Source organism: Monodelphis domestica, chromosome 3, assembly GCF_027887165.1.
Source record: "Monodelphis domestica isolate mMonDom1 chromosome 3, mMonDom1.pri, whole genome shotgun sequence".
In the NCBI taxonomy this organism is placed as follows: Eukaryota; Metazoa; Chordata; class Mammalia; order Didelphimorphia; family Didelphidae; genus Monodelphis; species Monodelphis domestica.
This window is the reverse complement of record NC_077229.1, coordinates 75,503,036-75,528,095: the sequence shown is the minus strand read 5'-3', so window position 1 is coordinate 75,528,095 and position 25,060 is coordinate 75,503,036. Positions and strand designations below refer to the sequence as shown.

Below are 25,060 nucleotides of genomic sequence, written 5' to 3'. Positions count from 1 at the left end.
AATGGGCAATAGTGAAGGGAGATTGGATAGACCTTATTGTTACCATTTTTACAAATGAAGAACCTGAGACTCAGAGGAATAAAGTAACTTCCCCAAGGTCAGATGGGTGAAGTAGTGGTTGTAATCAAAACAATATATATTGAGTACCCAATGTGTACAAACTCCCATGTTGAGTATAGGGACTGATTGGACTGGGATTGGATGGAGTTAAAGGAGGCCTTTGGGGTGGGAGGGAGCCCTAGGGACCTTTAGGGTAGATGGCTAATGAGACCAGCTGGCCTTCCTCCTCCAGGTCCAAACATTAGATAGTCTCTAGGCCTCTAGTTGCCCAGCAACTATCCCTAGGAGTTCTTTCCAGAGCTCAGGACAGACTGCCTCCTCCTAAAATGAGTACCCAGGGGACTGGGGGCAGCAATTCTGCCTGGAAGGACACTGGTCTCTATTCCCAGGGGCTGGGGCAGGCAGGGTGATTAGAGATTCCCACTCTCTGGGTTAAGTCTGTGGACAGAGGCTCTTCACTGAATTTGGGGACCATCCTGGCTAATTCACTTCCAAATCCCAGCTCTGTTTGTCGTCCAGTCATGTCCAGCCTTTCTTGACCCTATAAACCATAACATACAAGTACTGTCCCTGAGGTTTTCCTGACCAAAATACTGAAGTGGGTCTGCCATTTCCTTCTTCAGTGGACTAAGGCAAACAGAGTTTAAGTCACTTGCCCAGGGTTACACAGTAAGTATCTGGGGTTGAATTTGAACTCAGATCTTCCTGTTGCTTTATCCACAGGCCCCTGGGGGGAGGTGGGGATGACAGGATGGATAGTGGATATTGAATTCCAAACTATGGAGTGCTCAGGAAGTGGGCAGGCCAATGTTGACTGGACTGTAGATGTGGGACACAGGTATGTGTATGTTTACACTCCAATGCAGACAAGGAAGACTTCCTGAAGGAGGAAGCATTGCTTGGTCTTAAAAATAGCTAGAATTTATAGAATGCTTTCAGGTTCACAAAGCTGTATACCTATGTTATCTCATTTGATTCTCACAACAATCCTGTTAGGTACTTGCAAACCCAGCTCATTTTATAGTTGAGGAAAATGAGACTGAGGTTATGGGACTTGCCTAGGGTCATATAGCTATTTGAACTCATTTTTCTGACCCTTGCCTAGGGAGAGCTGTTGGGTCTGGAGTGAGGAAGACATCTTCCTGAGTTTAAATCCAGCCTCAGCCTAACTGTGATCCTGGGCAAGTCACTTAACCCTGTTTGCCTCAGTTTCTCATCTGTCAAATGAACTGATGAAGGAAATGGCAAACCACTCCAGGATCTTAGCCAAGAGAATCCCAAATATGGTTATGAAGAGTTGGATACAATAATAGGTAGAGTTTGGACAGCCTTAGGGAGCATGCACATAGGAATGGGGATGAATACAAGAGCAGTGAGTGAGGACACCAACCTGTGGGGAGAGAGGGTCTTTGTTAGAGACTAATGGGAGGATCAGGTTGGAAATAGTGGTCATTGAGGGCCTTGAAGATGACTATGGTAGCCTTTGCAGGGAGATGGAGATGGGAGAGATGAGAGGCTGGGAACCCAGGGAGGAGGCTGGTCTGATGGTTCAGGTGGGAGGAGATGAGACCTGGATCTGGATAGGTGCTATGGAGATGGAGGAGAGGAGAGATTTCAGGATCCAGAAGAGAGTTTGAGTCATTCATATCAGGCCTTTGTGCCGCTGGGTCAGCACCATCACAGGCACTGGGTGGAGGGAGAGAATCATGGTTGTTCATCCTTTTGTTTTCAAAGAGAACCATCGGATGATGAGTTGGATTTTATGTAAGTTGGAAGGAGAGCTGAAGAAGCAATCAGTGACTTTGGGGAAATCATAGTTCCACCTAGTTTCAAAGATTTAGAAGTAGAAAGGACTTCAGAGATCAACTAGTCTAACCTCTTTATTTTACAGATGAGGAAACTGAGGCCCCAAAGGGCTCTTTCCCCTTAGATTTCATGGTATTTCCTCCCCTTTCCTTTCTCCTCAATTTTCTAAGCACAATGCTTGATGCATAATGCTTTCTCATTGATTGATTTGAAAGAATTCATTATATATTATTGTGTAAGACATTTATCTATGTTTGCCTCTTATTTCTCTCTCTGCTCCCCCAGGAGCCACTGAGCTCCATGAAACAAGGACAAGGTCTTATCTAAACCTTCAGTCTCCTCTAGTGCTGGCCACATTTGTTGAATGACTGATAAAAGAGATGGCAGAGGCAGGATTTGAAGCCAGGTCCTCTGACACCAAATCCAGCCCTCCTTATGCTATGTAAACTACCTCTTCACCTCCCCCCTGCACTTTGATGTAACTCGGGTAGGATAAGGACATGGGGGCTCCTGACAAACTGCTCTGTCCTCCTGCCCTTGGCAGACCTTTGCGAAACAGACGCTTCGGACACTCTGCTTAGCCAGCAAAGAAGTGGAGGATGAGTTCTACCAAGAATGGAGCAAGAGGCACCATGCAGCCAGTGTTCTCCTGCAGAATCGGTCCCAGGCGCTGGAAAAAATATATGAGGACATGGAGAAGGACCTCAAGGTAGGCTGTATGGGCAGCCCAACCAACGCCAAGACCTAGCCTCAAGGGCAGCTAGGTAGCACAGTGGATAGAGCACCAGGCTGGAGGCATAAGGACTTGGGTTCCAATCTGGCCTCAGATACTTCCTAACTGGGCAAGTCTCTTAACTCCAATGACCTAGCCATTACTGCTCTTCTGCCTTAGAATCCATACTTAGCATCAATTCTCAGACCAAAGGTTAGGGTTTATTTAAAAAAATACCTAGCCTCAGGTATTTGGCCCCTATAATAGGGGTCTAAAGGGAGAAGGAATATTTTAGAACTGGAAGAAATCTTTAGAAATATGGAACAGAAACTGTTAGGGCTAGGGGGGGATCCAAGAACATAGAATACAAAGTCAGAGGGTCTTTAGAAAGTAGAATACCAGAGCCAGGATGAACTTTAGACCATAGAATGCCAAGATTAGGAGGGATCTTAGAACAGAGAATGAGCTAGTTGGGTAGGGACTTAGAAAACCACAAATTAATATTATCTATATCATATTGTATTTTGTTAAACATTTCCCAATTATATCTTAATCTGGTTTGGGAGGAACAACTCAGGAGTTTTTCTGGTCATTCTGAGTCTGACACCTCTACCTTAGAACATGGAATACAGAATAATAGTATTTTAAGGGTCCTTTAAACAGAGAATGTCAGAACTGGGAGGGAGCTTAGAACAGAGAATGTCAGAGCTGGAAGAACCCTTAGAACTGAGAATGTCAGAGCTGGGAGAGAGTTTAGAACAGAGAATGTCAGAGCTGGGACGGAGCTGAGAACAGAGAATGTCAGAGCTGGGAGAGACCTTAGAACAGAGAATGTCAGAGCTGGGAGAGACCTTAGAACAGAGAATGTCAGAATAGGGAGGACCCTTAGGACAGAGAATGTCAGAGCTGGGAGACACCTTAGAGCAGAGAATGTCAGAGCTAGGTGAGACCTTAGAACAGAGAATGTCAGAGCTGGGAGAGACCTTAGAACAGAGAATGTCCGAGATGGGAGAGACCTTAGAACAGAGGATGTCAGAGCTTAGAACAGAGAATGTCAGAGCTGGGAGAGACCTTAGAACAGAGAATGTCAGAGCTGGAAGAGACCTTAGAACAGAGAATGTCAGAGATGGGAGAGACCTTAGAACAGAGGATGTCAGAGCTTAGAACAGAGAATGTCAGAGGTGGGAGAGACCTTAGAACAGAGAATGTCAGAGCTTAGAACAGAGAATGTCAGAGCTGGGAGTGACCTTAGAACAGAGAATGTCAGAGCTGGGAGTGACCTTAGAACAGAGAATGTCAGAGCTGGGAGGATCCTTAGAACAGAGGATGTCAAAATTGGGAGGGCCTTTAGAACATAGAATGTCTAAGCTGGGATGCTCCTTAGAACACAGGAGCTAGGAGGGCCCTTAGCATAGAGAACAGGGAATGTCCGAGTTAGGAAGTCCTTCAGAGAGCATCTTGTCCATCCCACATATTTTAGAGATGGGGAACCTGAGGCCCAGAGAGCAGAAGAGAAACCTAAATTCCTATCACTTCCCTCTCTGCCCAGCTTGGCTCTAGGAGGGAGTGAGAGTGACATCTTGCTAGAAGAAGGATTTGAGTTCCTTTCTTTCCTCCTTCCCCCAGCTCTTGGGAGCCACAGCCATTGAGGATAAGCTGCAAGATGGCGTGCCTGACACCATCGACCTTCTCAAGAAAGGGAATATCAAGGTGTGGGTATTGACTGGAGACAAACAAGGTGGGTCCTCATGGGCATCGGGCCTTCCCTGGACCCTGTGGACTGAGGAGCAAGAACTGGGGAATAAGCCTTCCTTCTGCCCAGCTCCAAAATCCTTTGTCTAGAAATGCCTACCCTCCTCCACGGTGCTCTGCTCCTTTGGTTGGGCATTGCCCTCTCTGGCAAAGAGAATGAATGGCTAGGTCTCTCATCTGGGGAGGTGAGGCCATAAGAATGGACGCTCTAGTGTGAATGAGTTTAGCAGAAGGTTTTTTTTCATGGCATACAAGTGGCGCAGCATAGATCCTTCCAAGTGTAAATAGATGCCGTCTTCAGCCCTTAGTAGCCTTAGTTATGTAGGCGCTTAGCCCTAGAGAGTGTTAAAGTCACAGAATCTCATGAAGAATGCTAGAATCTTTGAGTCACAGAACAGTAGACTCTTTGAACCCGGACCCTTGGAACCATCTGACTCCTAGAACCTTTGGGACCCCTTGAGAATATTTAGCTTCACTGGAATTGTTGGATCTTAGAACCTGTAATCCTTTAGAACGTCTATATGGATAGGACCTTTATACCCTGTAGGTATTATGGGATATTCAGGGAGGACTAGCATCTCGGGGTGAGGGCTTGCTGACAAGCCCTTTGCAGGACGTGGGTGCCCACCTCTTACCCAGCCTTCACCTGTGGCTCCAAGAAGTTGTTCCATGTGCAGTGGGCCCACCCCACTATCTTGGCAGATGGGCTAAACCAGATTGAGGCCTCAGACCCATCAATGTGGGGCCAGATTTGAACCCAGGATCTCTTGTTACTAAGCCTGGCTCTCTATCCCTTGAGCCACCTAGTTGCCTTGAACATCTCTGATTCTCAGAAGATTGAGCTGAAGTTTTGTAATCCAAGAGTATTCTAGTATTTGGAGCTAGAAGGAATCTTTGTTGTTGAGGTGTTTTGGTCACATCTGACTCTTTGTGACCTCATTTGGGGTTTTCTTGACAAATATACTAAAATAGGGCAGCTGGGTGGCTCAGTGGTTTTAGTCAGGCCCAGAGACCAGAGATCCTAGGTTCAAATCTGGTCTCAGACACTTCCTAGCTGTGCGACCCTGGGTAAGTCACTTAACCCCCATTGCCTAGCCCTTAAGGTTCTTCTGCCTTGGAACCAATACATAGTAATGATTCTAAGTTATAAAAAAGTTAAAGATAACAAAAAGATAACAAAAAGTTAAAAAACAAACACAAAAAACAAAGATACTAAAGTGCCCTTACCTTCTCCAGCTCATCTGACAGATAAGGAAACTGAGGCAAATGGATTAAGTGATTTAGCTAGGGTCACACACCTAGGAAGTATCTGAGACTGGATTTGAACTCATGTAAGATGAGTCTTCCCAATTCCAAACCAATGCTTTATCCACTGTACCACCTAGACAACCTGGACACCCTGGAAAGGACTTTAGAGATCATCTCCTTAAGCTCCTCCATTGTATTGATGAAGGAGGTTGAGCGACTTGTCTCAAGTCATACAGGGAGTAATAGCAGAGCTTGGAATTCAGCTTAGGTTTTATTTATTGGGTTGTTTTTTGACTCCAAAACCAATATGCCTTCTATTGTGTAAATGATGCCCTTTAGGCCCAACAGAATAAATATAATCTCTCTTCCACAAGATATTCTTGGAAAGTTAGAATTTGGTGACTATGACTTTCCTAAGTCTTCTCATCTCCAGGACAAACACTCTTAATTCCTTTGACTCATCCTTGTATTTGTTGTTGTTCACTTGTGTCCAACTCTTGGTGACCCCACTTGGGGTTTTTTTGGGGCAGAGATGCTAAAGTGCTTTGCAATTTCCTTCTCTAGCTCATTTTACAGATGAGAAAACTGAGGCAAAGAGGGTGAAGTGTCTTACCCTGGGTCACACAGTAAATGCCTAAGGCTGGATTTGAACTCGGGAAGATGAGTCTTCTTAACTTCCATCCACTATGCCACTTACCTGCCCAAGATCCTTGAATAGTCTGGTTCAATGTCCATCTTCCTGTTCTTCTTTCTCCTGGCACACTCTGGGAGAGCCTTTTGAATTTTTAAGAATTGAATGATAGCCAGTAGAGTTTTAGTATTAAAGGCATCAAATTGTCTTCTCATCATTCCCAAAAGCAAACATTTATTACACAAATATTCGTGTTGTTCAGTCGATTGAGTTGTGTCTGGCTCTTTATTTTAGTTTGTTTTTTTAAAGTCTTAGAATTTCTTAGAATTCTTAGAATCTTAGAATCAATGCCGTAGAAGAGCAGTAAATGCTAGGCAATGGCGGTTAAGTGATTTACCCAGGATCATACAGCTAGGAAGTATCTGAGGTCAGATTTGAACCAGGACTTCTCATCTCTAAGCCTGATTCTCAGGTCACTGAACCACCTAGCTGCTTCCGATGTCCAACTCTTTATGACCCCATTTGAGATTTTCTTGGCAAAGATTCAGGACTGTTTTATCATTTCCATCTTCAATTCATTGGACAGATGAGGAAACTGAGGCAAATGGGGTGAAGTGACCTGCCCAGGGTCACATAGTTAATGTCTAAGGCCAGATTCAGATCAGAAAGATGAGTACTGTGCTCCCTAGCTGCCCCAAATATTTGTATCTACATCAATATCAACATATGGATATATACACACATGCATGCACTTGTATATACATATAGACACACTCAGAGGATCTACTAAAGGCTCACTATGGGCCGCACTGAGCAAAAGCCAGCCTAGGGGTACAAATAAAAGCAAATAACGGGTCTGCTCCCACACTGCTTCCATTCTGTTAAAGGGGGGGTAAGACACACAAAGGAGGTAGAAAGGAAGGTGAGGGGGCCGGCCGGTGTCCTGGTAGTGGCACCTGATTCCTGTGGAGTTAGTCAAAGGCTTACTATGTGTCAAGGCCCTTGCTAGCCACTGGGAATACTCACAAAAAAGGGGAGAATCCAAGAATAATACCTAGAAGTACACACAGAATCAATGTATCTGCAATTCATACAAAATGAGTGCAAGGCAGTCTGGGAGAGTGGGGACCAGTGAGGGGCTTTGTGCAGAAGGTGCCATGAGCAGAATCTTGAAAGAAGAAGGGGGGGGGGGGCAGCTGGGTAGCTCAGTGGATGGAGAGTCAGGTGTAGAGCTGGGAAGTCCTGGGTTCAAATCTTACCTCAGACACTTCCTAGCTATGTGACCCTGAGCAAGTCACTTAACCCCCATTGCCTAACCCTTACGAAAGAAGAAGAAAGAAGAAAGAGGAGGAAGGGGAGGGGGAGGAGGAGGAAGAGGAAGAAGAAGAAAAAAGAAGAAAGGAGGAGGAGGAGGAAGGGGAAGAGGAGGAAGAACAACAACAACTATTACTACTATTTCTACTCATGGAGGGGAAAGGTGGGGGGTAGCCAGGGCAGAGGCAGAGACCCTGGACATGGAGCATGGTGACTCAGTTTGTCCCGGCCTGCAGGTGAGGGAGAGTCCTAGATAACCAGCTTGGAAAGATAGCTGAGCCACTCTGAAGGACTGGGAAAGTGAAACCCTCTAGATGTTTGTTATCTTATCTTAGAGGTTTGCCGCAGGGGCTTCTGGAGCACAGGAGTTAGAAAGCAGTGGGAGTTATTGGAGTCCCGCCTTAGAGGGACAGTCAGAGTGGGAGATGCTCCAGAGCCCAAAGGGATAGATTTTAATCTTTGAAAAACACTCTAGGGCATCATCTCCTTTGATTCCCGAACTGCTCTGTGAGGCAAGTATTCCAGATGTTTTTTTCTCTTTAAACCCTTCCCTTCTGTCTTAGAATCAATACCAAGTATCTGTTCCAAAGCAGAAGAGCAATAAGGGTTAGATCACTGGATTTAAGTAACTTTCCCAGGGTCCCATAGCTAGGAAGTATCTGAGGCCAGAGTTGAACCCAGGTCCTCCCAACTCTTTAACCACTGAACCACCTCTGTGCCCCTAGCCATTGCTTTTTTTTTTTAAACCCTTACCTTCCAATACTGTGTTTTGGTTCCAAGGCAGAAAAGCAGTAAGGGCTAGGCAATGGGAGGCAAGTGACTTGCCCAGGGTCCCACAGCTAGGAAGATACTGAGGTCAAATTTGAACCCAGAACTTCCCATCTCTAGGCCTGGTTCTCAATCCACTGAGCCACCCAGCTGCCCTCTAGCCATTGCTTTCTTATCATTCTTCTTAGTCATTATAACTTTGGAACATTTCAGTTTGGATTTTTTATTCTTGTTCCTTCATTTACAGTACGCTAGATAATTATTTACTTTGTAACAGCTGACATCTTCTTATACTTCTCTGTATTCTTCATCTTTGCAACAGTTGACATTTTCTTATACTTCTCTGTATTCTTCATGTTCACTATTTCTTATAGTTTTTCTCTATCCACTGGGCCACCTAGCTGTCCACTCTAAGTATTCTAAACCCCATTTTACAGGTGAGCAAACTGAGACTTGGGTTATGTGGGTCACACTGATTGTAAGTGTGAAAGGTGAGATATGAACCCAGATTAAAGATGGGCAAGTGTTTGAGTGGCAAGAGAGTCAGCAAAGTCTTCCTGGAGAAGGTGAGCTTGAAAGGGCAAATAGAACTTGGCCAGAAGGAAGGAATGAGCTTGGCATTATGATTACAGTAAGTATAAACATTTATTAAGCACCTACTATGTGCCAAGCACTGTACTAAGTGATCAGGATGGAAAAAGAGGCGAATAAATAAGCTTTATGCAGGCTAAATTTGTGCTGGGGTTTGTTACCTTCTGGGCAGAGCTGGGCAAAGGTCTTCTGCTTTCACGTGGAGGGTTTTTTTTTTTTTGAGGTTTTTTCTTTGTGGCAGAATTGGAGACAGGTTAGCTCCTAGCAGAGTGGGGAGAGAGCACAGCACTCTACAGTATAGTTAAGGCAGTTTAAAGTTATAGTGAGAACTGTGTGAATTGGATTGGGGACTATCCCTGGTTTCAGGCTTCCACTGGTGGTCTTGGACAGTATCCCCTGCCCCCATGGACAAGAGGAGACTGCGGTGCAGTACAGTACAATAATGTACAATGGGCTGTATTGAATGGTGGTAATGTCTTACTTTGTGTCAGTTACTTACATGTGTCAATTACACTTTATTATACATATGTATATACAAGAAAATCCCGTTAAATATGGGGTCGACAGCTGTTCCCTTATATCTGCAATTTTAGCTATGCATAGTAAGTCTTAGACAGTATCCTCTGAGAATATGGAGTCCCTACCATAATTACATTAGGGAAGGCATTAGAATTAAGAGGGGGTACAGCTGAGTAGCTCAGGGGACGGTGAGTCAGGCCTAGGGATAGGAGTACTGGGTTCAAATGTGACCTCAGACATTTCCTAGCTGTGTGACCCTGAGCAAGTCACTTAACTCCCGTTGCCTAGCCCTTACCGCTCTTGTGTTTTAGAACCAATACACAGTATTTATCCTAAGGTGGAAGTTAAGGGTTAAAAAAAATAAGAGGGATAGGGAGGGGATAGCTGGGTGGCTTAGTGGATTGAGAGTCAAGCCTAGAGGGTCTCAGATACTTCCCAGCTGTGTGTCCCTGGGCAAGTCACTTAATCCCCATTGCCTAGCCCTTACTGCTCCTCTGCCTTGGAACCAATATAGGGCATTGATACACGTTATTGATTCTAAGACAAGGTAAGGATTTAAAAATAGAAGGAGAAGCAGGATTGGGGAAGGCTTCGTGTAGAAGATGGATTTTAGTTGAGACTTGAAGGAAGCCAGAGATGCCATTATGGGGAGCTGAGAATGAAGAGAATTCCAGGTATATGGGGGGCATCCAGGGAAAAGGGCAGAGTTGGGACTTGGATGGTCTTGTTCGAGGAATGTGAGAGAACGTTGGAGCTAGAAGGGACGTTCTAGTCTAGGGGTTCTTGACCTTTTTTGGCAGGCTGAAAAAGTCTAATAAGGTTCTTTAAATTCATAATTGGAAGAAATTGAAATTTCATTTAGAAGTTAGTGAAAATTAAGATGCAATTTGTTCTCTATCCAAGTTCACAGACCCCATAAAATCTATCTACAAACTCCTTGGGGAGAACTCCAAGGTTAAGTCCCTTATGCAGTCTAACTTCATTTTACGCATGGGAAAACAGAGGCTCCAACTGGCAAGTGCCCAAGGCCACAGAGGTGGTCAGTGATACATTTGGGATTTGAACCCAGGGCCTCAGATTCCAAATTTGTTTTTTCTTTTAAGCTACCCTACCCCATGTCAAAGATGTGGGGGAATGGGGGAGACTTAATGGGAAAGGGAGGCAGCTGTAGGACAAGATTTTAGAGGACCTCCAATGACAGGGTAAGAAGTTCAAACTTTAGCTAGTAACCCTTGGGAGCTATGGAAGATGTTTGAGTGAGATGCTTCCCATCTCCACCATCCTAAGGCCATTCTCCCATGGCTGCCCTGCTCTTAGCTTAGGAAACACTGGTCTGTCATGGAAAGTCTCTGGAAATTGGACTCAAGAGACTTAGGGTTCAAATCCCAGCTCTGACACTGACTTTGGCTCAGATTCCTCCTTGGTAAAGTGAGGAACAGTATCAAATGAGACATTCCAGGACACTATGACCTGACACAGTTCTGTCTCAGAAGATGGGCAGGGATTCTCCCCTTTTACTTTACAGAGAAGAATACTGAGGCCCAGAGAAGGAATCCATGGATTGGTAGAGTTTAAAGGGAGTGATTACTCAGTAGGATGAAAACAGTGGGAAGGAGACAGGATCAGTAATCAAAGGATTTGGGTTCAAATCTTGACTTTCCTATTAGAGATGTGACCTTGAGTAAGTTATTTAATTCTCTGACCTCAGTTTTCTCATCTGTAACTCAAATAATTGCTATGATTCCAGTGATCCTGCCCTAGGGGCAATGGGTTTAAGGGAGGGATTCCAGGACTTCCCACAAGGTTCTTTTGTCTCCCTGGTTCAACACCTTTCTCCTTTCCTCAGGCCAGTCCTTATTGGCTGATTCTAGGAAGGAAGGAAAGAAAGAAGGAAGGAAGGAAGGAAGGAAGGAAGGAAGGAAGGAAGGAAGGAAGGAAGGAAGGAAGGAAAGAAGGAGGAAAGAAAGGAGGGAAGAAGAGAAGGAAGGAGGGAAGAGAGGAAGGACAGAATTAAATAATTAAACAAATGAATTAGCACTTATTAAACAGCTAGGCACTGTGCTAAGCAGTTTACAAGTATTATCTCATTTGATCATCACAACAACTCCAGAGATAGGTACTAGCAGAAGCTTTTTATCTTTTACTAACTAAAATTCTCAAATGGATCTGTGATCTTACCAGTTTGGGAAGTCCAACCAATGATGTGACTCCTGTCCATGTCTTCTGAAGGTCTCTCCAATGTGCTGGAGGCATCTCTTGTCATCTTTCTTGATTTCCCTTCTTGTGAGGGGACCACACAATGGAGGAGTTTCATTCTCTACCTATTCTCCCTCACTCTTCTCTTTCAATAATACCATTTCTTGATGACGTCCTTTACTCCCTTTCATCATGGGTCCTCTTGGTTATCTCTTTGAGCCTGCTCACACCTGCCATATGCCTTTTCATTGTTCTCTCTGTGCCACACGCCTTCTCCAAATCCCAGAGGAAGCACCTCTTTCTCCATCATCTCTGTCAATTCTTTTTCAGTATGGATGAAATTCTCAATTCCTTTTTTGGGGTGGGGTGGGGTAGGCTTTTCTAGAAGGAATGAGGGAAACTTTGGTATATTATTGAAAGTTGGGCTTGGTTTGGAATTGGAGATTTGTGTGGAGTCTTGGCACTAAATTATTCCCTCTCTCTAGGCCTCATTTTGCACATTTGTTGCTCAGGCTTCTCCCTCCCTCTGGATCTACCTTCTACCTGTGGGAGGCAAAGAACCATGGATTGTCAGCATGCATTTGTGTGCGTGCGTGCATGCGTGATCGTGTGTGTGTGTGTGTGTGTGTGTGTGTGTGTGTGTGTGTGTGTGTGTGTGTGTGTGTGTGTTGAGTCACTTCTGAGAAATTGTAGATGAATCCTCCTTTTATTTTCCTGGTTAGGACCCAGTCTCTAGATGCGTATTTAGACAGAAAATGTTTCTTTCTTGTCCTGCATAATAAAACCCTTCTAGGGCAGGGCTCAGTACCATCTAGAAGGAGACAATATGATGAATTTTTGTGTGGGAATAATAATAGACTTTCAGACTTAGAGAACATTTTTCTCTCAATAACCCTATAAGGTATGTGATGTAATATAGGTAAAACTGGATTCAGAATCAGAGAACCTGGATTCGAATCTAGCTATGCTTGACCAAAATCTCTTGTGAGACCTTGAGAGTTTTGAACAATGAATCTGGAAAACTGACATTGAAATACATCTTCTTGGCAGAGAGGTGGAAGAATGCTGTAGCTGTACAGTATATACATCATCAGATGAAGTCACTGTACAAGAGACTGTGGTTAATTGTTTTCCTAGTGAAACAAGGGTAATCGGACAAACTGCTAGACTGGGGCATCTCCTAAGGAGCTGGGTATGCCCCATGGGGAAGGCTCCATGCTCGTGTCCCATGAGAAAGGACACACATGACCTTGCTCTGCGCATTACTATGTCAAAATGGATTAACGGCTGTTCCAGAATGAGCCACACTGTGGGAAGTGCCCCAGTCCAGCCGATTATTCCTGTTAAGTTTGTTATAATTCTGGGCCTGGGGAGAAAAGATGGGGGCACTTTTCTAGAACTGATTGTGATATAAAATGAGAGGACTGGGCAGCTGGTTGTTAAATGTTCAACTTGAGCATTTTTACCTTGAAATTGACACTCAAAATCACCCCTTCTGAATATATAATTATATTATAAAACAGCTATATAGTTATTTATTAGTAGACAAATAAGATAATCACTAATAACAATACTAGTCATAGCATAGTAATAGAAATAGAATGGTAATAGAAAATAGTAATATAGTAATAAAACAGTAAATATGGTAATAAAATAATAATATAATAATAGTAAATATAATAATAATAAAATGGTAATAGAAAAATAATAGAAATAGAAAATATTGTACATGTAACATTACACGTATTTCTATAGAACTTTGTAGTTTACAATGTACTTTACACAGATCACCTCACTGGATCCTCACAACAACCCTGCAGTATAGGTGCTATTATTATCATCTCCACTTTACAAATGGGGAAACTGAGGCTGAGGGACCTGTTCCAGGTCATACAGCTAGTAAGTGTCTCATGCGGGAGGTGAACAGAGGATACTTCAAAGCCAGTCCTGGCTGCAATGTGCCTCAGTGTCTCAGTTGGAAGCTCCTTCTATTGCTCACCTCTCCCCCCAGTATAATGATTTCTATCCTTCCCGTGCTGTCAGCTGCCATCATTTCTACTGCAAGGGTTGGTCGGAGAGTCAGAAGGCATCAGAGCTCGAGATAGGGGCAGGATTTCAGGGTGGAAGACGGCCCAGTCCAAGGGAGCCCTCTCTTTTACAGAGACTGCAGTGAACATTGGGTTTGCCTGTCGACTGTTATCTGATGATATGGAAATTCTGGATGAGAAGGAAATCCAGTAAGGACTGGGCCCCAGGGATGGTGGTGGTGGGGAGTGGTGGGAGCAGTTATCCTGCAGAACAAAGGATTGCCAACCAGGATGGGCACTGCCAGGGTGCTAGCCGTGATAGTAAATTCCTTCCTGCTGGGTGCAGGGGAATCTCACACCTGTGAAATGTTTCCCACACCTTGTTCCCAAATGACACTCCTAGGAGGTAGGCAGGGCAGGTGCTATTAGGTTTCAAGAGCCTTCTATAACCCTTATAATCCTGTTAGCCACTTTTGAATCCTGATTTTATAGAGGAGGAAGAATGAGGAGGTTCAGAGAATTGTTCCAAGTCATACATGGAGAAGCTATTAGAACCCAGGGCCCCTGACTGCCGGACCCCAGGCTGCTTCCACTAGACCCCATTGCTTCTCAGCTTATGTATTTTGAACAGATATCATAGAGACTGTTTACTGGAAGGGAACATAGAATGTCCATGATGCTAGAGTACTTAGAACACAGTGTCATAGCTGGGAGGACTCTTAGAGCAGAGAATGTCAGAGCTGGGAGGGAGCTTAGAACAGAGAATGTCAGCTGGGAGGGAGCTTAGAACAGAGAATGTCAGAGCTGGGAGAAACCTTAGAACAGAGAATGTCAGAGCTGGGAGAGACCTTAGAACAGAGAATGTCAGAGCTGGGAGGGAGCTTAGAACAGAGAATGTCACAGCTGGGAGGGAGCTTAGAACAGAGAATGTCACAGCTGGGAGGGAGCTTAGAACAGAGAATGTCTGAGCTAGGAGGGAGCTTAGAACAGGGAATGTCAGAGATGGGGGGATCTTAGAACAGAGAATGTCAGCTGGGAGGGAGCTTAGAACAGAGAATTTCAGAACTAGGAGGGCCCTTAGAGATAATTTTTAGTCCAATCTTAATTTGTAGCAGAAGAAATGGGACTTGTCGAATATCAAAACTATGCCACAGAGCTTCGAGGCCATACTGTTCTCCAGTGGGAAGGGGCTATAGTTGTGTTCTGAGCCTTTGACACTGGCTGTAGTTGGTGCTACCTGCAATGATTCCATCCCATTTGACCGGGGAGGAGGGGGATATGATCTGTCTCTGCAGAGAGATGGTTGAGATCTGTTCAGAGAGCAATAACAACTTCGGTGGTGTCCTAAATTGTGACTCAAGGCTCCAGCAGCAACAGGGCAAACTGGCCCTTGTGGTCACCGGAGACTTCCTGGTAAGTGTCACCCCCCCCCCCCCGTCCCCATCACTCCCCTCCACCCATGTAACTGTTCCCGTGTGTGCATAGGCTGGATGGGTGGGGGAAGCCCAGATTGTAAACTCTAGGAAGGCAGGCATCGCCTCATCTACACTGTCTCTCCTGTACATGACCCTCTGCACACAATGTTGTGTGTGAATGAATGACTAGTATGTGTGTGTGCATGTCTGCATGTATGGGTTCCTCGAGTTGTCTTTATACTTCCTCCATAAGGCAGACATTAGCATCTCCACTTTACAGAGGAGGACACTGGGGCTCTCAGAGGCTACATTATCCCGAGCTAACTAGTGAGTTACAGTCAGCTGGAGTGAGGACCATCCATCCCCTCTCTCCTGGCTCCCTTCAGGACACGCTTTTGCCCAAGGCTGAGGAGTCACAGGCCTCAGAAAAGAAGTCCAGCCTGCTGGCCATGGTGGGGGAGCACTGTCGAATTTGGCAGGCTCCTGAGGACCTGGCAATCCGGAGGGAGAGAGCCTTTGTGGATCTGGCCACCCAGTGCCAGGCTGTCATCTGCTGCCGAGTGACCCCTAAGCAGAAGGCCCTTATTGTCCAAATGATCAAGAAGTATCAGAAAGTGATCACACTGGCCATCGGGGATGGTGCCAATGATGTCAACATGATCAAGAGTGAGCAGATATTTGAAATGGGGGGAGAGGGACTCAAAGGAGTCCCTGGGATGGGGGGAGAGGGACTCAAAGGTCTCCTTAGGATGGGGGAAGAGGGACTCAAAGGTGTCCTTGGGATGGGGGGAGAGGGACTCAAAGGTGTCCTTGGGATGGGGGGAGAGGGACTCAAAGGTGTCCTTGGGATGGGGGGAGAGGGACTCAAAGGTGTCCTTGGGATGGGGGGAGAGGGACTCAAAGGTGTCCTTGGGATGGGGGGAGAGGGACTCAAAGGTATCCTTGGAATGGGGGGAGAGGGACACAAAGGTGTCTTTGGAATGATGGGAGAGGGACTCAAAGATGTTCTTGGAATGGGGGGAGAAGGACTCAAAGGTATCCTTGGGATGGGGGGAGAGGGACTAAAAGGTGTCCTTGGGATGGGGGGAGTGGAACTCAAAAGGTGTCCTTGGAATTGGGGGGAGAGGGACTCAAAGGTGTCCTTGGGATGGGGGGAGAGGGACTCAAAGGTGTCCTTGGGATGGGGGGAGAGGGACTCAAAGGTGTCCTTGGGATGGGGGGAGAGGGACTCAGTGTCTTTGGAATGGCAGATGGATTCAAGGGCAGGCATTGGGCCATTTGGGAGGAGGATACCACATGGATCCTGGGGATTTTTAGCTGTGTCCCTTGGGGACAAGGCTCAGTGTGTCCTTCCTATGTTGATGGGTCAATTCTAGGTATGTCTTTGGATGGGGAGATTTCAGCAGTGGTCCTGGAGGACTGGTGTCAGGACTAGACTATGGCTGTGAGGAGTTAGTATTTGATTCTCTTCTGTGAAAATGGGGATCATTTCTACCCATGGCCCAGGATTCTAGCTGTGGCTCATGGAGGAGGGAATTCTAGCTATTGCCTAGGGACAATGAAGTGTCCTCTTGGATAGAGGGATAGAGTAGAAATCATGATGAGGGGGCAGCTGGGTGACTCAGTGGATTGAGAGTCAGTCCCAGAGATGGGAGGTCCTGGGTTCAAATATGACCTCAGACACTTCTCAGCTGTGTGACCCTGGGCAAGTCTCTTAACCTCCAATGCCTAGTCCTTTCCACTCTTCTGCCTTAGAACCAATACCCAGTATTGATTCTAAGATGGAAGATAAGGGTTTAAGAAAAAAAAGAAAGAAATCATGATGACCCAAGTTCAAATCCCTCCTCACACATTTACTACCTATGTGACTCTGGGAAAGTCTCTTACTCTCTGCCTCACTTTATTCATCTGATGATCTGTGAAATGGGAATAATAATAGCATCTCCCTCCCAGAGTTGTTATAAAAATCACATCAAGGGAGATAATATATGCAAATCTTCAGGGACTGTATAGATGCTAGTTTTATTATTAGGAAAAGGTAGGGTTCTTCTGCTGTGGCTCACATAGTTGATGGTAGAGCTGGAGTGAGTCTGAGTAGAGCAGAAGAGAACCTCTCTTCTGGCTCTATAAAACAACCTAGGGAAAGGAGGGAGGATGATTGGGGTTACAAAGTGTGGTCCTGGGGCATGGGATGTGGCTGTGAAGATGTCTCAACCCCTCCATCCTCCTCCCTCCCAGCCTGACCCTATTTCTGTGTCTGGGCAGCTGCTGACATCGGGGTGGGGATCAGTGGTCAGGAAGGCATGCAGGCGGTCCAGTGCAGTGACTATGCCCTGGCCCAGTTCTCCTACCTGAAGAGGCTGCTTCTGGTGCACGGACGCTGGTCTTACCTCCGAATCTCCAAGTTTCTCCGTTACTTCTTCTACAAGACCTTTGCCAGCATGATGGTCCAGATCTGGTTCGCTTTCTACAATGGCTTCACAGCTCAGGTGCCTGGGGGTGCCTGGTTGGGTTGGGGGGGACCCCTGTGGGATGAGCTTTCTTTACTCTTTCCTGTTGCCCTATCAGAACCTCCTCCAGCTATTTTCCCCTCCCATGTCTTAGGATTTTAGCTACCTAGAAGGGAGGGACAACAGAGGAGTCATCGAGTACAGTGCCCCCACTTTACAGATGAGAAAATTGAGGCTCAGAGAGTTTCATTGACTTGCCAGTCCTTCCTTCCCATTTTATAGAGGGAAAGACAAAATCCGTGATCGAGAACCACTAGCAAGTAGCAGAGCTTAGATTCTAACCCAGGCCCTCTGGCTCTCCGGTGCCATTTCTTCTGACCTGCATCCCTGCATCTGTGTCATCTCAGACAGTGCAGCCCTTCTGAGGTGGAGGTTGAGGAGGAGCAGCTTCCCAGTGGCCAGGACAGGGAAAGACCTGTGACCTACCTACTTAGGACCCTTCCCAAGTCCTGGAATTTGGCATGGGGAACCCTTTCTGTGGGCTGGAGTCTGGACAGCCCAAGTGTTGTAGGTGCCCCAAACCCCTCCATCACCCTCTTCTAACTTCCATTTCCTTTTCTCTTTCTCTCCCAGTCTCCCTCCCTCCCGCTCTGTGATGTTTGCCGTCCCTCTATCATTGTTAATGACAAGACAAGTTCTTCCTTTTGTGAATGCACGATAATTCTTCAAATATTCTGTTCACCTTCCCCTGCACCCGGGCATCTCTTCAGCTCAATTGGGGAAAGTGATTTAACTGCTCTGGGTATTTGATGAAAGGTTCTTTTGGATCCTTTTGGGGTGTGATGGGGTCAATCTAACCAGGTTAAAGGGATCTGGAAGGGACCAACTCTCTCATTTCCCAGATAAGGAAACAGACCTTGAAGAAAGAGGTGACCTCCCCCAAGGCCACTCAAGTAGCAAATGACAGAGCCTCATTTGGAAGCTGTGCCGTAGTGCCTGCCTGAAGTCAGCAAAACTCATCTTTCTAAATTCAAATCTGGCCTCAGACCCTCATTAGCCAGGTGACCCTGGGCAAGTCACTTAATTCTATTTGTCTCAGTTTCCTCTTCTGTAAAATGAGTCAGAGAAGGAAATGGCAAGCTGTTCCCGTATATCTGCCAAGAAAACAAACCCCAAATGAAGAGTCAGACTTGACTGAAGACAATTGAACTTTGGAGTCAGAGTTCTTCCCAATGCACTATGATGCAGTCTTCTATGACTTCTTTCACCTGGTTACTCCCTCCACTGGTGCAGATCGCTGTCCCCTGCTGTGGAATTTGTTTGTTTTTTAATCATCTTCTGGTGACCTGTAACTCCGAGGCCTTTTGGTGAGGAACTTCTATGCACTGTTTGAAGCTGGATGTTGGGCACAGGATGCACAGTCCATCATCACAGGGTGCCTTTGGAGCTTTTCCTGTTTGATGGACCCAAAAGAATGGGTCACCTCCATACCTCTTTATTAAAACATTGGACTGTGGGAATGAATTATAATCCTAGAGTACAGAAGTCTCCATCTTGGCCATCTAGGCCAACCCAGCAATCTCCTCTCCAACAATGTCTTCACTCTTGACAAAAACTTCTTCCCTTTTGAGCTTAGGATCAGAGATTTCGAGCTGGGAGTGACCTTAGAGGTCAAGCCCACTCTTCATTTAACAGAAGTTGAAACCGATGGCCAGACAGGTAGTAAGTGGCAGAATCAGGATTTGAATTTGGATCCCTTTCCATCACATCACACTGCTTCTTTCTTTGTTAATCTTTCATTGTTAAGCCCCACTCCCATTGCCCTTTGGGAATGAATTATAAATGTTGAATTGTGTCTGACTCTTCATGGCTCCATTTGGGATTTTCCTGACAAAAATACTAGAATGGTTTTCCATTTATTTCTCCAGCTCATTATACAGATAAGGAAACTGAGGCAAACAGGTTTTTGTTTTTTTTTTGCTTTTTGCTCAGGGTGACTCAACTAATAAATGTCTGAGGCTCCTGATTTTCAACCCAGTGCTCTATCTGCTTCACCATCTATCCATTCTAACCTGTAATCCTTCAAATATTTGAAGACAGCTATTCTGTTTATCCTCCTCACTTGGTGCCCAGGCAGATCTAGCTAAAGGTGCCCGTTTCCTTTATTCTGAAACTCATTATTTATTTATTTTGGGCATTTAAAAAATGTTTTGAGCTTCAAATTCTCTCTCCTTCTCACCCTTCCCTTGCCCACAGTGATGGCAAATAATAGATATCAATCTCATTTCCTTTATCTGATCCTTCTAGAGCTTAGTCTTTGGTGCCTTTTACCATCCTTACTTCCTTCTGGGCCGGCTCCAATTTATCAATGTCCATCTTACAATGTAGCATATGGGACTAAACATAATACCTTCGGTGTGACCTGACCAAGGCAGAGTCCAGGGAGAGGCTGCCACCTCTTTCATTCTGGACTCGATGCATCTCAGGGCCATCATGCCTTATTTGGTATTCCAGGGCCACTTGCAGCATCCCATTGATATCCTTCAGCTGGATATCCCTAGATCCTTCCTCAAATGATCTCTGGGGCAGCCATGCCCCTCTTCTCTTAGGGTTGCCCTTTGAAACCCAATGGAGGGACTTTAAACTTATTAGATCCAGCCCATTGTTCTAGCCTGTTAGCAAATGTCTGGATCCAATCTCTGGCACTGAGAATGATAACAGTCCCTCTCAGCTTTTGTCACCTGCAGACTTACTAAGCATGCTATCTTTGCCTTTATCCAAGTCATTGATAAGAATGTTGACTAGGAGAGGACCAAGGACAGGGTCTTGTTCTGCCATGCACTCTAGGAGACAACCTTCCTCCAGCTTGACACCGGCTGCTAAAGTATTACTGAATATAAGATTAACTAGCTCCCTTCCACAAGGAGATCATGAACAATTCACCTAATTCTTTCTTGAAATCCAGAGTATTCTGGCTTCTCCTGATTTACCAATCATTGTTATTTTATTTTTGTTGTTGTAGTTCAGTCGTTTCAGCTATGTCTAACTCTTTGAGACCTCATTTGGGGTTTTCTTGGCAAAGAATAGTGGAGTGGTTCACCATTTCCTTCTCCTGCTCATTTTATAGATGAGGAAACTGAGGCAAGCGGGGTTAAATGATTGAGGCAGCTAATAAGTGTCTGAGGTTGGGGGTGATCTCAGGTCTTCCTGGCTCTAGGTCAAGTGCTCTAGTCACGATACTCTCCAGATGCCCTAATCATAATTCACCAGTTGTACAGAAGAGCAGATGAGATTTTTCCAACAGGACTTGTTCTTGATGAGCCCATGCTGGCTCACAAGTCCATGCTGCTTCCCTTTCTAAATGTTCACAATCATTCGTTTTTATAATATATTCTAGAATTTTCCCAAGAACTCCTTCCCTTTCTTCTACCTTTGTGAAATACCATACTTCAAGATGATAATCATCTTGAAGGCATATCTTGAAGGCATAAAGGGATAAGGTATAATGCAGGACATTTTCATGACCATGATCAGTCTTGACAAGGGAAGGACAGACTTGGCTTCATCTGACCAAAGTCTTATCCTTGGGCATCCATTAGGACTTTGCCTTTCCAATCTCTTCCATTTGCAAAGCAAGCCTTAGAAGTCAAGTACAAAGCTCTAGGATTTCGAGATCAGCTTGGAGTTCTTGGGCATAAAGAATAATTTCCAATGTTAGCATAAAGAACAGAAGCCAGCTGCTGTTGGCTTCCTGGTAGTGATCATCAGCCCCTGACAGAATAAACAATATGGAATGTGGTCACAATGTAGGTCAAAATGAATTTAATGACATCCTCCCTTTCCTTTCCCTTTTTTTCTCCGTCATCTTCTTTTCTCTTTGACTTCCCTGCCTATCCCTTGTCCTGACTTCCTCTCTCCCTCTGCAGCCATTATACGAAGGTTGGTTCCTGGCGCTCTACAATGTCTTCTATTCAGCCTATCCTGTGCTCTCCATGGGCCTTCTAGAGCAGGTAAACTCTCCCCACTCCTGACTCCATCATCTCCACCCCTCCATGTCTCAGGGGATTCCTGGAAAAGGGGTGGATGTTAGCAAGAGGAATCCACAAGGGTTTTCTGCTTCAGGTTGGAGTGTCAAGGGTAGAAGAAGTCCTAAACAAGTCAGGACAATTCTAGAACAATGTAAAGTGATAGGGAGGAAGGTACCAAATTGTTCCTTACTAGAGTTGTTTCTGTTATTGTAACCTTTTGTGGGTGGTGATTTCCTTTTTTAAAATATTCAAAGATATTTTATGTTCCCAATTACATGTGATAACAAGTTTCAACACACATTATCTGAAATTATAATATCCAAATTGTCTCCTTCCCTCTCTTCTCTCCCCCACTTGGAAATGGTAAGTATTTTGATCTGGGTTATGTGTGTATTATCATGTGAAACATCCACGCTGGTCACTGTTGTAAGAGGATACTCACATAAACCCAGAATTGTGGGTAGTTCTTTCCAGAGGTTGACCTTTTGTGAGCTGTCAAGATAAATACTTTGGCCTTCCCCTCCCAGTACCCTCCAGTTAACCAACATTCATGGGTGGCAATCCTGGAGGGGGCTCCACCTCCCACCAGTGCTGAGAATGAGTTCCTCTTCTCTTCCCTTCCACCTTCCAGGATATGAGTGCCAAGAAGTGCTTGGAATTCCCTGAGCTTTATAGTGTGGGGCAGAAGAACCAACTCTTCAACTACCAGGTCTTCTTTGTGGCCCTGGCCCAGGGGGTTGCCACATCACTGGTGAATTTCTATGTAACCGTGTGGGCATTTACTGACACAGCTGGGCCTGGTGGCATCTGCGATTATCAGACCTTTGCTATCACTGTGGCCACATCTGCCCTTTTCTCGGTCATTGCTGAGGTGAGCCTCTTCTCCTTGCTCTGTTGGGATGGCACCCCAAAGTGGCTCCATCAGATCTCCAGCTCTCCTCCAGACTTGTCCTAAATTCCTCTCTGAATCCCAGTCTCCATTTACCCCTTAGGTTGCCCCCTACCCCACCATGATTCAGAGAATCACAGAATTGGAGAACTGGAAGAACTCCAGTGGCCATGTAGTCCAAACCCCCAAATGAAAGGAATCCCTGCTCTATATAACCTGCCTAACAAGTGGTCATCCAGCCTCCCTTTGACCCTTCCTCTGAGGGGCTTCCACTCAAAGCTCAGGCCAGGGAGGGACAGAGTTGAGCCACCCCTCCCCCCATGCCCATCATGTCTATTCCCTAGAGGTTGACTGTAGTTTCCTCTTCTCTCCAGCTCACACATCTAGACCTCCAATTCATTCATTCATTCATTCATTCATTCATCCATCCATCCATCCATCCATCCATTCATTCAACACAGATGGTGTTTCAGGGCACTCTGCTAAGTGCTAGGAATACATTTAGATTCTACTTTCAGGTAGCTCATAGTCTAAAAGGAGGGAAAGACACATATACAAATAACTGATATAGGGCAAAGGGAGATTATGCAATGACAGATGTGAAGAGGGAAATATCACTTTTATCAACACGTTGGGTAAGGGTGGAGATGGCAGTGTTAAGTCAAATTTATCTCTGTCTTAAATACTGGGCAGGATGGGGGGCTGAGTACAACCCCAACACAGTAGGTGATAAGGTCAGGATCCAATAAGATCTTGAAAGGCTAGCAATTTTTTCAGATCTAATATAATGAAATTCTGGGGTTCAATGAATTCACTTTGCCCACCCATCTAAGCTGGGGATAGAGGATTTTCACTTGGAGAAGAGAAGTCTCAAGAAGTAGGATCTGAAGGACCATCACCATCTGAAGAGGGATTAGGCTGGTCTGGGCTGACACCAGATGGCAGAATTAGAAGTAAATGGTAGAAGCAGCAAAGAGGCCACTTTGGGCTTGAAGTCAGGAATTTCTTCCTGGCCATTGTTGTTCAGTAACATCTGAGTTTTTGTGACCACATTTGGGTTTTCTTGGCAAAGATACTACAGTAGTTTGCCATTTCCTTCTCCAGCTCATTTTACAGATGAGGAAACTGAGGCAAACGAGGTTAAGTGACTTATCCAGGGTCATTCAGCTAGTAAGTGTCTGAGATTGGACTTGAAGTCAAGAAGGTAAGTTTTCTTGACTCCAGGTCCTGCACTCTATCTACTGTGCCATCTAGTTGAATTGGCAGTGAGAGCTATCTAACAGTTGAATGAATGAAGTTATTAAGTATTAAGCTTTCCCTCCTTCTAGGTCTTTAAGCAAAAGATGACCTCTTGTCAGGTGTTGTAGTAGTGGAGGGAGGCTTTTTGTGTGTGGAGGGGATGATGTAGGTTGGCCAAGATGGCCACTGAAATCCACTCTACCTCAGATTCTTTGATCTTCACCTGCAGAATTCAGAAGTGGTGCTATCTGGGAAGGTCTTAGGGAGCAGGTGGCTTCTGAGTTGGTCCCTGATGGAGAGGAGGGGATTCATCAGAAGGAGATGGGAGAGTCCATTTCTGTTGGGAGGGATGGTGAAAGTGAAGGCAGAAAAACAGGACAGGGCAGGAGGAAACCAGAAGGCTGAGAGCTAGGTCCTGATTAGTGCAAAGAAGGAATTCCCTGAAGTGGTGAATTGTTTAAATTTGCACTTCATATTTCCACTGGCCTGGAACTGACGACCATATTTTGCATAATGAGAACTCAAAATAGTGGAAATTTTCACCACGCAACCACCTCAGAGGAGTCATTATTTGTCCGATTACAGGTGGGCTGAAATGAGGACTATGTGAAGTGGGAATAGTCTGTTATAATTCTTGAAAGGTAGCAGGGAGCCTGATCCTGGAGGGCCTTGAATGCTAGGACCAGAAGGATCTATTTGCCTAGTAGGCAATGGGAACAAAAGAAAGGTTTTTCAATAGAGAATTGATCTCATCAAAGTGGTACATGAAGGAGATGCCTCACTGTACCTGTGAAGGGTGGATTGGAGAAGGGAGAGAATGAAAGCAGAGCGACCAGTTAGGGTATAATGATCTAGGTGAGAGCTGTTGAGAGCCTGAATTAGGCTAACTACAATGGGAATTGGGGACAGGGGAATGGTTGTATGAGACATTCCAAAGGCAGACTCAACAATAGGACTACTGAAGGGATCTCAGAGGAGTTAGAATTTGATGGAAACTGGGCAGTCGTACCTTAGAACATTGAAAATGAAATGTCAGAACTGGAAGGGAACATAGAATGGAAAATCAGAGCTGGAAAGGAACATTAGAATACATAATGTCCACGTTGAGAAAATCTTGGGAGGGTGGGAAGGGGCCTTAGAACCTAGAATTTTAGATGGACCTCAGAACTGAGAATGTTAGAACTTAGAACAGAATGTCAGATCTGGAAGGGGCCTTAGAACCTAGAATTTTAGATGGACCTTAGAACTGAGAATGTTAGAACTTAGAACAGAATGTCAGATCTGGGAAGGGCCTTAGGACCTAGAATTTTAGGTGGACCTCAGAACTGAGAATGTTAGAACTTAGAACAGAATATCAGATCTGGAAGGGGCCTTAGAACCTAGAATTTTAGATGGACCTTAGAACTGAGAATGTT

General features: G+C 45.2%; 1 protein-coding gene across 2 annotated transcripts in view; it reads left to right on the top strand.

Annotated features, from left to right (window-relative positions):
• The window catches only part of ATP8B3 (ATPase phospholipid transporting 8B3), a 94,635-nt gene that overhangs the window by 59,118 nt on the left and 10,457 nt on the right, over positions 1-25,060 (top strand). For both annotated transcript variants that reach the window (XM_056822189.1, XM_007489292.2), the window contains exons 18-25: positions 2,411-2,575; positions 4,205-4,316; positions 13,759-13,834; positions 14,920-15,037; positions 15,426-15,705; positions 17,305-17,528; positions 21,416-21,499; positions 22,149-22,388. In XM_056822189.1, coding sequence (XP_056678167.1) covers positions 2,411-2,575; positions 4,205-4,316; positions 13,759-13,834; positions 14,920-15,037; positions 15,426-15,705; positions 17,305-17,528; positions 21,416-21,499; positions 22,149-22,388 — 1,299 coding nt within the window. The remainder of the gene's footprint in view (positions 1-2,410; positions 2,576-4,204; positions 4,317-13,758; positions 13,835-14,919; positions 15,038-15,425; positions 15,706-17,304; positions 17,529-21,415; positions 21,500-22,148; positions 22,389-25,060) is intronic.